Source organism: Nicotiana tomentosiformis, chromosome 12, assembly GCF_000390325.3.
Source record: "Nicotiana tomentosiformis chromosome 12, ASM39032v3, whole genome shotgun sequence".
Lineage (NCBI taxonomy): Eukaryota > Viridiplantae > Streptophyta > Magnoliopsida > Solanales > Solanaceae > Nicotiana > Nicotiana tomentosiformis.
The window spans coordinates 11,826,099-11,839,965 of record NC_090823.1 but is presented as its reverse complement, the minus strand read 5'-3'; the positions used below and the strand labels follow the sequence as shown (position 1 = coordinate 11,839,965).

Below are 13,867 nucleotides of genomic sequence, written 5' to 3'. Positions count from 1 at the left end.
TCCTTAGGCCCAGAGTTACCTGATTCAGGCCCAGAACCAATTTGGTATTGAGGAAATTCCAAGACCCTTAAGGGTCAGTTTTGGAATCTCAATTCTGAAAATTATTCAGAAAATACGAGAAACTTCTAGAATAGGGACAATTGTCCCAATGTTGAGTAGGAAAATAGGGATAAGATCCAGAAATTGGACACTTGTCCATTTTTTGAGATAAGGAAGGTACTAGAAATTGGACAGCTGCCCATTTCTGTTAAGAAAGATGTCATTTCCCTAATTTATGGGAATTCTGGCATATTCTTTTGTACCCTAATTCTCATCCCTTTTCACTCCTTTACTCTATAAATACACTCTTCCCTTTTCATTGTAAGGGCAGACACATTATAGACACCTGAAGACACACAATATACACACTGAAATAGCTACACACCTACACATACAAAAACACACAGAAATCTCTGCACTACCTTAAGGTTTCCTCTTCATTTCCAAAAGAAAAACTAAAAACTCCTGAAAATCAATCTTGATTTTTCAGAGACAAAAATATACAATCCTTTCCTGTTTTCTTTTTAAAATCCGGTTGTTCTTCCTACCTTACTGGGTTTCATTGCTGCTGCTTTAATTCAAGCTTTCAGAGACTTATTTTCTTACTTATTTGTTTTTGCTGCTTTCAAGGTACTTCCTTAAACAATGTAAATGTTTAAATCTTGTTGTATCATGACTATGATTCTACTGGTTATCAAAAATCTGTGTTCTGTTTGAATATTGCATAAAGTTGTTTGGTTGATAGTGGTTAGTTATTTATACTGCTTGAGTCATTTAAGTCATGGTAACTTTTATGTTAAAATGTTCTTAAAACTGTAAAAAACCTGTTTAAAGCTTTATATATATTCACAAAATCTGTATGTGCGTGTGTAATAGTAGAAGCAAAAATAACACACACACACACACACACACATATTTTTTAGAAAATTTATTAAAGTAGTAATAGATAGATTTGTTATCACTAATGTAATAATTTAACTTTTATATTATATTATCATGTACAATGTGCTGGTTTAATTAGTAGTTTTACCATTTCATTTAAAACAATCAAATATAGTAAATCTGATTCCATTAGTTCTAAGTCATAAAAAAATTAGGTTTTGCAAGCAAACTTAATAGCAATCATGGTACATTTTCAGGCCCAAATCAATTGGGTATACGAGATTGTACTCTGAAATTTTGACTAATAAATAAAATTGATAATTCAAGTAAAGGCAGTGATTTTTTGTTGTTTTAAATACACAATGAGTCTTAAACTTAGCACTTTAACATAAGTTACTAAGAGGCTTAGGCAATCAGTAGGAAATTATTCAAAAATTAACCAAAATTTTGATTTATTTTGTTCGTATCCCAAGACCTGTGTTAACTTTTTTTTTAAGATAAACAAAATATAGGTAAAATTTGATAATTGTTACAAATTTTAATTTTAAAATCATTCACACAAATATGCACCGGGCCAGAGTCACTTGGATTCATTATCATCAGACCCAAATTATTTTTTGAGTAATTTGTCTAAAATGGATATTGGGCCAGAGTCATCCGGACTCATTATTAGGCCCAAACCTTCTTGCATTAAATGTGTTTAATTGATTGAATGCTTAATAACATTGTATTGGGCCAGAGTCATTTGGACTCCATGATCACTAGGCCCAAACCGTTTGGATTGAATTCATTTAGCTGCCTTAAAATATGCATTGGGCCAGAGTCAATTAGACTCAAGCAAGCCCAAATTCTTTTGAATTGAATTCATTAGCTAGGCCCAATAACGAATAATATATGTCTTGGGTTAGAGTTCATTTGGACTCTGTCCTTATCAGGCCTCAAACTTTAAATCTGGGCCTGCTTGACAGATAATACATCGGCTTCCCCCATCTAATACAAACAAACATATCACCTAGTATTGAACCTTTATGCTTAGCCATATGACATCGAGTATTTAGTTTAGAGGCATAAGCATAACTTAAGGTATTTATAATCAACTTAATTATTACAATTATGTACACGCACGCGTGACATAGTTGTGATGCCAAAAACAAACCAAGGTACATGTTCGCGTGACCATGGTCAAACAATCTTAATAAATAAAACGCCTTAATTAAACACTCGTAGAAATTCCTTAGGTGCAGATTTTTAACTACTATCGTGATTGCGTACATGTCTGCATGACGTGATCCCATTATCCAAAATTAAATCGAGGTATGCGTTCGCGCAACTTCGACCAAAGAATCTTAAATTAATAAAGTGTGATTCATTGTGTACACGTACGCGTGACATGATTTTAGCGCCCCAAATAACACGGATTCACGCACATGTGATCAGTTTCAAAGATAAATCCATAATTCAATAATTAAAAGTGGTAAAAGGTAAAAATGTACATAGGTGCTAAAATGAGTAATTAAATAATTTAATTAAGCCATGTATGATTAAAGCGACTGTGCAAAAACCACGGAACCCGTGAATGCCTAACACCTTCTCCCGGGTTAACAGAATTTCTTACCCGGTCTTCTGTATTTGCGGACCATAAATAAGAGTCAATTTCCTCGATTTGGGATTTTAAAATAAACCGGTGACTTGGGACACCATAAAATTAATATCAAGTGGAGACTCTGAATCAAATAAATAATCCAATTTCGAATAATGTCACTTTAATTGGAAAAACTCCCCTATCCCTCATCGGGAAAAAGGAGGTGTGACAGCTCTGGCGACTCTGTTGAGGAACGTACCCAGAATCTTTGGTTCAGGGTTCAATAATTCGAGCTTGTTAATATGATTTTTACTTGGCTTTATTGATTGTTGATATTACTGTATTTTGTGGGCCTAATGTGCTAATTGTCGTTTATTTACCGCTTTAATATTATTTAAACTATATTAAATTGTCTTCTTACGCCTCCCTTCTGAGTCTTCTAAAACACATGGTGCACACGTACGCGTGGCCCACTTTTTTGTTAGAGGTCATACCAAATAGAACGAGGATGGATCAGTTACTAGGCCGGGTAGACTTTCGTTCTCCCGGTACGTCGCTCCCACCTCGGCTCAAGCTGTCCGCTTGGGTAAAGCCATGTCTAGAACACACCCCCCAGGTTTAAACCTAGAATAACATAGCCTCACGCCGGATCTCTAGTAGGTACGTTTGTTTGCATCACATGCATTTGACTTAGGGGACTCAACACTGAGGTTGGGTCCGTCTAGGACAGATGTACCTGAAATAAAAGACCATCCTAATGCATCTTACGTGCTATGTGCGCATTTATTTGTTTCGGCTCATTTGTTGACTGGTTAAGAAAATAAAAACAACAGAAAAAGCAAGAGTGAGGTAGGATAGAAAATTCACCCGATTCTGAAAATCCCGGTATTTGAAAATGCCTAGAAACTCTGCCAAAATTTTCGAAAAAGAGAGAAAAAGAAAAAGCATTTTAAAAATGAAAGTAAGTCAATATCATGCTTTTCCAATGATGTCAAAACTGACCAAACTACGCGGGTCTGATTCTCACCGGATGTGAGATACATAGGCAAACCTCATTGGTGCCGACCCTAATTTTTCCAACCAAATAAATAAAGTATGTCCATTGATCAATAAATTAAAAAAACCGACCCAGCTTCGGTTAAAATCTGTGCCGTTTTTGCCGAAATAGCCTTAGAATACCTTTAAATTATCGAAGGGCTATTCTCTCCAAGAACGGACATGTCTGTCAATAAGGCATCATTGTTCCCATAAAATGCCTTACCCCGACCTCAAAACTTTATTTGAAAGTAGGAAGGGGCCATTATTGCAAAAATGACCATTTTGGCCAATGCTGCACAAATAACCACCTTCAGGTGATTTCCTTTTGAAAAATTGAAAACTAGTTTTTGCAAAAGAGTACGCTGGTCTGTCTTTCGAACTAGAGTCAACCCTAACCCTAACCATTCACAGGTACAAAATGAACATTGTCCAGAACCCGCCGTTAAATGTTATAGAGTAGGCTCCACTGCAGCTTCAAATGTGGTGGTATGACTTGGGTAAAGATGGTCAAGACTGGGTAATAGAACATTTGGGTGCTCTCACGGATATTATGAAAGTTAAGCCCCAGAATGATCTGATCAAGGTTTTAGTGCCCTTCTGGGATCCCGTTCACAATGTCTTCCACTTCTCGAACTTTAAGCTCACTCCCACCTTAGAGGAAATAGCCGTATATACTGGTTTCGGCCTGGAATTAAGAAAACAATAACTTATATTCCCAAGGACTCCCTCTGTGCGTCGGTTCTTTGATATCTTGAACACCAGTAAACAAATAAGGAAGAACAATGTAAACGATGGATGTTGTTCTTTCTACTTCCTGTACTCCAGGTATGGACATCCAAATGGGTTTGAAACGCATGAAAAAGGGTTGAACAACAAGCAAAGCAAAGATACTTAGAAAATTCATCGTCGCTTTGCTTTCATAGTGGAATTCCTGGGTATCATGGTCTTCCCAAATGAAAAATTGACGATTGATATCCGTATGGCTAGAATTGCACAAGTCCTAACTGCCAAAGAAGATCACACACTTGCTCCACTTATATTGTCGGATATCTATCGAGCATTAACACGGTGTAAGGTTGGGGCGACATTCTTTGAAGGTTGCAATATCCTTCTACAAATGTGGTTAATTGAACATCTTCGCCATCATCCGAAATTTATATGCTACGGCCCAAGCAAGAGCAACTTCATTGAGAGTTATGAGGAGAGGGTAAAAGATTACAATTCTCCAGAAGGGGTTGAAGCTTGGATCGCCCACTTGAGAACTTTAAAGGCGAATCAGATTGAGTGAACTTTAGGATGGCTCCCAGTGAGGGAAGTCATATACATGACAACCACAAAAAACTATTTGCTATTGATGGGCTTGAGAAGTGTCCAACCATATGCACCCCAAAGGGTTCTGAGGCAATTGGGAAGGTATCAAGTAGTGCATGAGGATGAAGACTTGAGTGTCCAAGTTATTGAGCTATATCCCGAAGCCCCACTTCCCGTAGCTTTAATTCAACAAATCTGGAATGGGTGTCGATACTTAAAAGAGGACACCCAAGTACTTGATCTTGCCAAAGGCGAAGTAGATCCGGGCTATGCCGCATGGTTCGAAAAAAGGAATTGCATTGATGAGGAAATGGAGCTCGAGCCAGAAAGGCCCGCCAAGAGGCCTCATGTTCAAGTTTTTGGTGACAAAATCCAAGAACGGTTGGCCTGGGATAAAAAGAAAAGAAATATCAAGCCACTATCCATGCCTTGGAGGAAAAATTGAGAACCTCGCATTTGACAATGATTTGCAGGCGCAGGTATCTGAAGGTGAAAAGAGAAAGTTAACCCGAGAGAACGAGGCACTCCGAGCCCAACTCCGGAATATGAGGATAGCCGCTGAAACGCCTGTAAAAAGCGAGAGAGATGAAAAGATGATCAACAACTTAAGAATGAAGGTCCATGCCTATGCAGCTGACTTGATAAAAACCAAAAAGGATTTGCTAGATGCTCAAACAAAACTAGCTAAGGGAGGAGAAGAACATGCCCACCATTTGAGACAAAAATATGGCAAAGAAATAACAATTCTAAAGGAAAAGTTGTTTCCCCTTGGGAATGAGATGGTCCAGCAAACCAAAGATTTCAAAACAGAAAAAGAGCATTGCTACGCACTAATTTTCCAACTAGAAGAAAGTGTGCAACAGCTACACGACCAAAACAATACTAGTGCACAATTGTTGGAGGCCCGAGCACAGCAAATTGGGCGTCTGCTTCAAGAGAAAGGAGTTATCAGAACCAGGATTAATGAGATAACTGACTATATCGTGATGAAATGTCACGAGTGTGAAGACATGACTAGATCCATCTTTTTCGCTTCTATATGACCTTCGTCCACCAGGTAGTGGATGACTTAGACCGTCTTCAAGAAGATATTGTGTGAAGGCCCGCGCAAAGACCAGTTTATGCCCCACAGGATCCAAGAAGACCAGTAGAGGCTCTCGTGTACTTTTGACTTTCCAGTTTTCGAGTATGTACTTTACTGCTTTCTAGAGTTTTGTTCAAAATTGTTTTGTCGTTTATTTTGAGTCTGTATTGTTTTCCTTTATAGTCGTCAGTACTTTAATTCCCTGTAATGAAAAACCCAAAAAGAAGAAGAAAGAGATATCTTTGTTAATGAAATGAAAAAATGTGCTTTGTTACTTCATACCTATCCCCTGAACTACGTAATGATCTGATTCATGCGGCGTCATGATACGTAGGCAATCCACGCAGGATTCGATCATAACCCTAAAGAAAGTAATTAAGAAAACAAAAGAGAGAGACAATAAAGCCGAGATGAAACACATAGTCGTTGCAAAACATTTAGGAAAATGTTTAACTGTTTAGGTGCATTGCATCCCCCAATATGCGATACCCTATGTGTTAAATGTCTCGAACTAACCGGTTTGTTGTGTGTGCTTTAAAAGAACATGTTCTATTTTTAGGTGGTTGGTTTTGTGGTGGTAATCTGGCTTCACACCCTTATTTCACGAGATCTAAAGGAAGTATCTCCATGATCTCAGAAAGTCATATACCCATCATTGAGCCCGAGTATAGCCCGGTATCAGCTCCCGCAGTCAGAGTCAGCAGCTGCTAAGGAAAATAGAAGGCTACGATGTCGTATGCTAGAAATGTGGAACGCCTGGTCCAACGACAGGGAACCACCTAGTACTATCTCTGGATTCCCTGAATTGCTCCCCAGGACGGGAGGAACCACCAATGTCCCTATCCCAGTGAGCAACCCATTCATTCTGTTTGGGTACCCCACCATGTTAACCAACTTTGCTGGTATGCCTTCTGAGGTTCGCCCCCAGGCACCATCTTCAGGAATATCATCTACAGTGTTCACAACACCACCAGCCTCTAGCATGGTACAACCAACACTGCCTCGACAAACCTTCGAACCATCAACTTTTACTTTCCAAGCTCCTCAATTCCAATTGGACACCGCTCGGGTTACCCCAAATTCCTATCCTCAGCACCCACAATTTAAGTCTCCTGTAGAACATGAGAAATCCATGAGGAATCCTAAACAAAAGGAGATAGCACGAAAAATGAAAAGCATCGAGCAAAGCCTCAAGAACATGCAGGGCCTGATTGGCCAGAAGAACGTTTCATATGTGGATCTATGCATATTCTCTCACGTGCATTTACCCATCGGCTTCAAAACACCAAAGTTTGAAAGATATGACGGGCTTGGAGAACCGATTTCTCACTTAAAGCGATATTGTAACCAACTGAGGGGTGCTGGTGGAAAAGAGGAGCTGTTAATGGCCTATTTCGGAGAAAGCCTCACGGGAATTGCTTCTGAGTGGTATATGGACCAAGACATATCCCATTGGCATATATGGGATGACCTAGCCCGGGATTTTGTAAGGCAATTCCAATACAATGTTGATATAGCCCCGGACAGAAATTCTTTGACCAACCTAAAAAACAAAGCCTCGGAAAGCTTCCGAGAATACGCTATCAAATGGCGTGAACAAGAGGCCAGGGTTAAAACTCTGATGGATGAGACCGAGATGGTCAGTGTCTTCTTATAGGCCCAAGAGGCCGATTATTTCCAAAACATGATGTCTTCCATGGGCAAACCGTTCGCATAGGCCATTAAGATTGGATAAATGGTAGAAATCGGCATAAAAACAGGCCGCATCTTAAGTCAATCACCTCTAAGAGCCACTTCCCAAGCCATTCAGAGCGGCTCGGGAGGTTTAGCAAGCTGAAAGAAAAAAGAAGAGGGAGCCATGATGGCTTCGAGCTTAAGAAACTCTCGGCGACACAGGGATTATTCTGGTCCACCTTCCAGGGGCCCGCAACATTATTACCCCCACCAGGATGCAGCCTATGCTATGGACCCTCATCCTTATGCAGTAATGAACACTCAACCGTACACCCAGCCACAACAACATTACAATAAGAACAGATCTCCACCTCCAAGAAACAACCCTCCTCACCAATCCTTGTCCACCATAAAATAATTACCAATATAAAACCCGTCCCCATGAACTACCCAGAAAAGCTGACTTCACACCCATTGGCTAGTCGTACTCCAGCCTCTTCCCAAAATTAGTCCAAATGGGCCTGTTGTAGCCTGTACCTCCGAACAGACAGAACCCAGAATCTCCATCCTACAAGCCAGGTACCAGATGCGCTTATCACTCCGGGGCAGAAGGGCATGGCACCGAATATTGTTGTACCCTTAAGAGAGCAGTTGAGAACCTGATTGAACAGAAGAGGGTAGTGCTAAGGGATGAGTAAGTCCCCAATATAACCAACAACCCGTTACCAGCCCACAACAATGGGCCAGTCATCAGGATGATCTATGAAGACAAAGAATTCGACCCCGCATTAAAAGCGATTATTGCGATTGCTAATCCAGAGAAGAAACCTAAAGCAGTGGCAAAACAGACCAGGGATGAGAAAAAGATGAATTCCACTCCCCAAAATGAATAAAAGGACGGGGAAGCAAATACAGGGGCAACACCTGCCAAAGAGGCCATTCTCTACGTCCCAAGAGCCCCCCAAAAGGGACAACTCATGTTAAACCCTCCCAAGAGATTGGACCAGAGGAAAGCCATGCCAAATCTGCCAAAAATGTATGTACCAAAAGGGACTTACGTGGCACGGAGGCCAGTCATTCCACCTAGGATGGATGAGCCTTTGATCATTACCCGCATGCCACAAAATCCCATAAAAGACACTATTGTCGTCCCTTGGAACTACAATTAGACAATTGTCACATATAAAGGGAAGGAAGTTAAGGGGGAAGTGAATGAAACAAACTAATCTGGGAAGTATCATAACCCAGAAGAATTGAACAAAACCAAGCAGACGCGTTTCCCCCTCAAAAAGCTTGTTACTGCTGAAGAAACGGAGGAGTTCTTCCGGAAGATGAAAACCTCAGAGTATGCTGTAATTGATGAACTGAGAAAGCCCCCCCCCCCCCCAAGTTTCACTCTTGTCTCTACTAATGAACTCAAACGAACACCTAAAGTTGCTTCTAAAGACACTGAATGAGGCGTATGTTCCAATTGAGACCACGGTTGAACAGTTAGAAAGAATGGCAGAGCAATTTTTTGAGGTCAACCAAATCTCCTTCAGCCGAAACGACTTGCCTCCCGAAGGAGCCTCCCACAACAAGGCCCTTCACTTGATTGTCAAATGTGAGGGATATTATGAGGGTCATGTTGGACGGCGGGTCCGAAGTCGATATTTGCCCTCTATGAACATTGCATAGGATGGAAATTGGGACTAAAAGGATCATGCCAAATAATGTTTGCGTGCGTGCTTTCGACGATGTCAAAAGGGATACGATAGGGGAAATTGACTTGATCCTAACCATTGGCCCCGTAGATTTTGAAGTAACATTCCAAGTTCTGGACAAAGACATTCCTTATAACTTTCTCTTAGGAAGACCATGGATCTATGCCGTAGGAGCTGTGCCCTCTACTCTCCATCAAATTATCAAATTCGAACATGAAAACCAAGAAATAGTTGTCCACGGAGAAGATGAACAGTCAATCTACAGGGACCCGTCAGTCCCCTGTTGGGAGGCCAGAGAGGGAAGTGAACACATCATTTACCAAGCCTTTGAAATCGTAGTCGCCGACCGGTGCGAAGAAGGAACCCCATGTCCTCAACCCTGTTTATCAAGTGCGTCAATTATGATCGCCAGTGAGATGATCAAACATGGGTACAAGCCCGGGAAAGGGCTCGGGGTATCCTTACAGGGCGTCACAGAACCCGTTACCTTGGCTGCCAACAAGAAATTCTTTGGCATAGGTTTCCAAGCTACCAGTGCCGACGAAAAATAGGCCGATAAACGTAAGAAAAATGGATGGGTCCTGACACAGCCAGTCCCGCATATTGCCAAGTCATTTGCTAAGCCAAGGTATATAGAAAAAGAAGAAGAGGCCTTCACGGTTGAAGAAATTGAGGACATATGTGAGGCAATGAGGCGAATGATGTACGAAGTCCACATGGTCCAACCGGGGGAAGGCTCAAGCACTATTGAGGTGCAATACATGGGGCAAAATGCTAAGCTTCAAAATTGGAAGGCTACTCCATTCCCTGTCAGACGGGAATCCCGGTAGTTCAGTCTTGCCATCTTTTCTGCATTCCAAGTTATTTCAGGGTGTAACTCAAATGTTTTATTTTGTTGTCTTTTTAAATTCCGATGTAAACCCTCCTATCTTCAAATTCAATGAAATGAAATAAATATTTCATCATCTATGAATCTTTTCCTGTTATTCTTTCTGATTATGCTATTTTTCTTATCTTTCTTTTTTTCAGTTCTAATATTGCAGACTTAAATAACATGACATGCATGCGGAGTTCAGGCCCAGATCCTAAAACGTTGTCTAACTGTGAAATAATGAATCAAGAACCAGAATATGATAAAGATGAGGCTTCTAGGAAAATAAATCGAGAATTGAAACAATTTGAGAATAAGCCTAAGCCGGACTTAAATGAAGCCGAACCAGTTAATTTGGGCAGCTCAGAAGAGATCAAAGAAACCATGATAAGCATTTACGTTAAGGAAAAAACTAGAGATGCATTGATTCAATTTTTTTTTTGAATTTAAAGATGTGATTGCATGGTCTTACGATGATATGCCATGACTAACTGTCGATTTAGTGGTACATAAGTTTCCAACTTATCCCGGATGTCCACCTGTCCAACAAAAGCAAAGAAAATTCAAACAGACATCAATGATAAGATTAAAGAAGAGGTTGCCAAACAATTAAAAGCTGGTGTGATCCGAGTAGTCTGATACACCACATGGTTGGCCAATGTAGTCCCAGTACCAAAGAAGGATGGGAAGATCCGAGTATGTGTTGACTACATGGATTTGAACAAAGCAACCCCCAATGACAATTTCCCGTTACCAAGCATCCGCATCTTTGTCGACAATTGTGCCAAACATGAGATACAGTCTTTTGTGGATTGTTATGCTGGGTATCACTAAGTCCTGATGGATGAAGAATACGCAGAAAAGACAGCTTTCACCACACCATGGGGGACTTACTGTTACAGGGTCATACCATTCGGTCTGAAAAACACCGGGGCAACTTACATGAGAGCTATGACCGCCATCTTCCATGACATGATGCACCAAGAAATTGAGGTGTATGTTGATGATGTAATCATTAAATCCAGAACACAAGAAGGCCATATGCGAGATTTGAGAAAGTTCTTTGAGCGTCTACGTAAGTATGACTTAAAATTAAACCCTACTAAATGTGCATTTGGGGTTCCATCCGTGAAGCTCTTGGGATTTATAGTCAGTCGGAGGGGTATTGAGTTGGATCCAACAAAGATTAAATCTATCCGAGATCTACCACCTCCGAAAACCAAGAAAGAGGTCATGAGTTTGCTGGGAAGGTTAAATTACATTAGTAGATTCATCGCTCAGCTCATGACCGCATGTGAGCCCATATTTAAGTTGCTAAAGAAAGATGCGGCGATTAAATGGACGGATGAGTGTCAGGAAACTTTTGACTAAATCAAAGAATATTTGTCAAATTTGCCGGTGTTGGTTCCGCTTGTGCCTGGATAGTTGACGGTTCTGTAGAATTCTTTTGGATGTGTCCTCGGGCAACATGATGTAACCGGGAAGAAAGAGCAAGCCATATACTATTTGATCAAGAAATTTACTGGTTATGAAGCCAAGTACACTTTGCTGGAAAAAACTTGTTGTGCCTTAACTTGGGTCGTTCAAAAGCTTAGACATTATTTGTTGGCTTATACCACATATCTCATAACCAGAATGGATCCTCTGAAGTACATATTCCAGAAACCAATGCTTACAGAAAGGTTAGCAAAATGGCAAATCCTACTCACTGAGTTTGACATTGTCTATGTCACCCGCACGACGATGAAAGCTCAAGCCTTGGAGGATTATTTAGCTGAGAACCCGGTTGATAATGAATACCAACCCCTAAGTACATATTTTCCGGACGAGGAAGTAAACTCAGTTGAAATAATCCCAGAGCACACCAATGCGTGTCGTGATTGGGGCAATTTTGATTTTGCCCACTGGTCAGCATTATCCAGTTACGGCCCGACTTCGGTTCTTCTGTACGAATAACACTGCTGAATATGAAGCTTGCATCATGGGCATGAACATGGCAATTGACATGGATGTAGAAGAATTACTAATCATGGGAGACTCTGATTTGATCATTCGGCAAGCACAAGGCAAATGGGAAACTCGAGATATCAAGCTTATCCCATATAGACAACATGTGGAAGATCTCAACAAACGATTCAAATCTGTTAAATTCAGGTATATTCCTCGATTCCATAATGAGTTAGCTGATGCACTAGCTACCTTAGCTGCAATGCTGCCATATCCGGGCAATGTCCATATTGACCCGTTGAAGATTCAAATTCGAGAAAGACAGGGTTATTGCAATACAGTTGAAGTAGAACCAGATGTTCAACCATGGTACCATAATATCAAAAGGTTCTTGAAAATAAAGGAATACCCCGAGCAGGCCAGTGGAGACCAAATGAGAACCATTAGAGGCTTGCCAGTAGTTTCTTCTTAAGCGGAGAAATGTTGTATAAGAGAACTCGAGATTTGAATATTTTAAGGTGTGTGGATGCCAAAGAAGCCGAAAATATCTTAAATAAAGTGAATTCAGGAGTATGCAGGCCCCACATGAATGGATATGTCCTCGCAAAGAAAATCCCGCGGGCATGTTATTATTGGATGACCATGGAAAAGGATTGCTTCAGTTTTGTCCGGAAGTGCCATCAGTGTCAGATACATGATGACCTGATTCATGCACTGCCTTCAGAGTTGCATCTTATGTCAGCACCTTGGTCGTTTGTTGCTTGGGGTATGGATGTCATTGGGCCGATCGAGCCGAAAGCCTCAAATGGGCATAGATTCATCTTGGTTGCCATTGATTACTTCACAAAATGGGTCGAAACGGTCACTTTTAAAGCCGTCACCAAGAAAGTAGTGGTGGAATTCGTACATTCCAACATTATCTGTCATTTTGGTATTCCAAAAACTATCATTACGAATAACGCTGCAAATTTGAACAATCATTTGATGAGGGAGGTATGCGAACAGTTTAAAATTACGCATCGCAATTCTACCCCTTACCAACCCAAAGCCAATAGTGTCGTTGAAGCAGCAAACAAAAACATCAAGAAGATCCTCGGGAAAATGATTCAAAGTTCTAGACAATGGCATGACAAGCTGCCATTCGCATTATTGGGATATCGCACAACCGTGCGCACATCGGTTGGGGCCACGTCTTACTTATTGGTTTATGGCACTGAAGCTGTAATACCTGTAGAAGTTGAAATTTCCTCTCTTCAAATCATTGTTGAAGCTGAGATCGAGGATGATGAATGGGTCAAGACCCGACTGGAACAATTAACTATGATTGATGTAAAAGGGATGGCCGTAGTTTGTCACGGGCAGTTGTACCAAGAAAGAATGGCCCGCGCCTACAACAAGAAAGTGCATCCCAGGAGATTCGAAGTGGGGCAACTCGTTCTGAAACATATTCTCCCGCATCACTAGGAAGCAAAAGGAAAATTTGCTCCAAATTGGAAAGGTCCATACATTATAAGAAAATTATTGCCGAAAGGGGCATTGTACTTGGGAGACATTGAAGGAAATGACCCCGAAACAGTTGTCAATGCGGATGCGGTGAAAAGTGATTATGTTTAACCCCTTTCAAGGTCTTAATACTCTCCGATTGGGATGACGAAGGCTTTCATTATCGCTACCCAAACACTATCAACTTTTTGTAAACCCTTTGAGCCGGTTACTCTTCTTTGATCACCCTCCGT

The 13,867-nt window shown here is 40.8% G+C and overlaps 1 protein-coding gene across 1 annotated transcript; it reads left to right on the top strand.

Moving 5' to 3' along the window:
• Positions 1–12,051: 12,051 nt before the first annotated feature.
• Positions 12,052–12,603, top strand: LOC138902234 (uncharacterized). The gene has a single exon (XM_070190082.1). The coding sequence runs from the start codon at positions 12,052–12,054 to the stop codon at positions 12,601–12,603; it is 552 nt and encodes a 183-aa protein (XP_070046183.1).
• The last annotated feature ends 1,264 nt before the right edge of the window (positions 12,604–13,867 follow it).

What these genes read in the sequence shown, in the direction of transcription:
- LOC138902234 (XM_070190082.1), top strand. Translation starts at nt 12,052, where the DNA reads ATGCGTGTCGTGATTGGGGCAATTTTGATTTTGCCCACTGGTCAGCAT.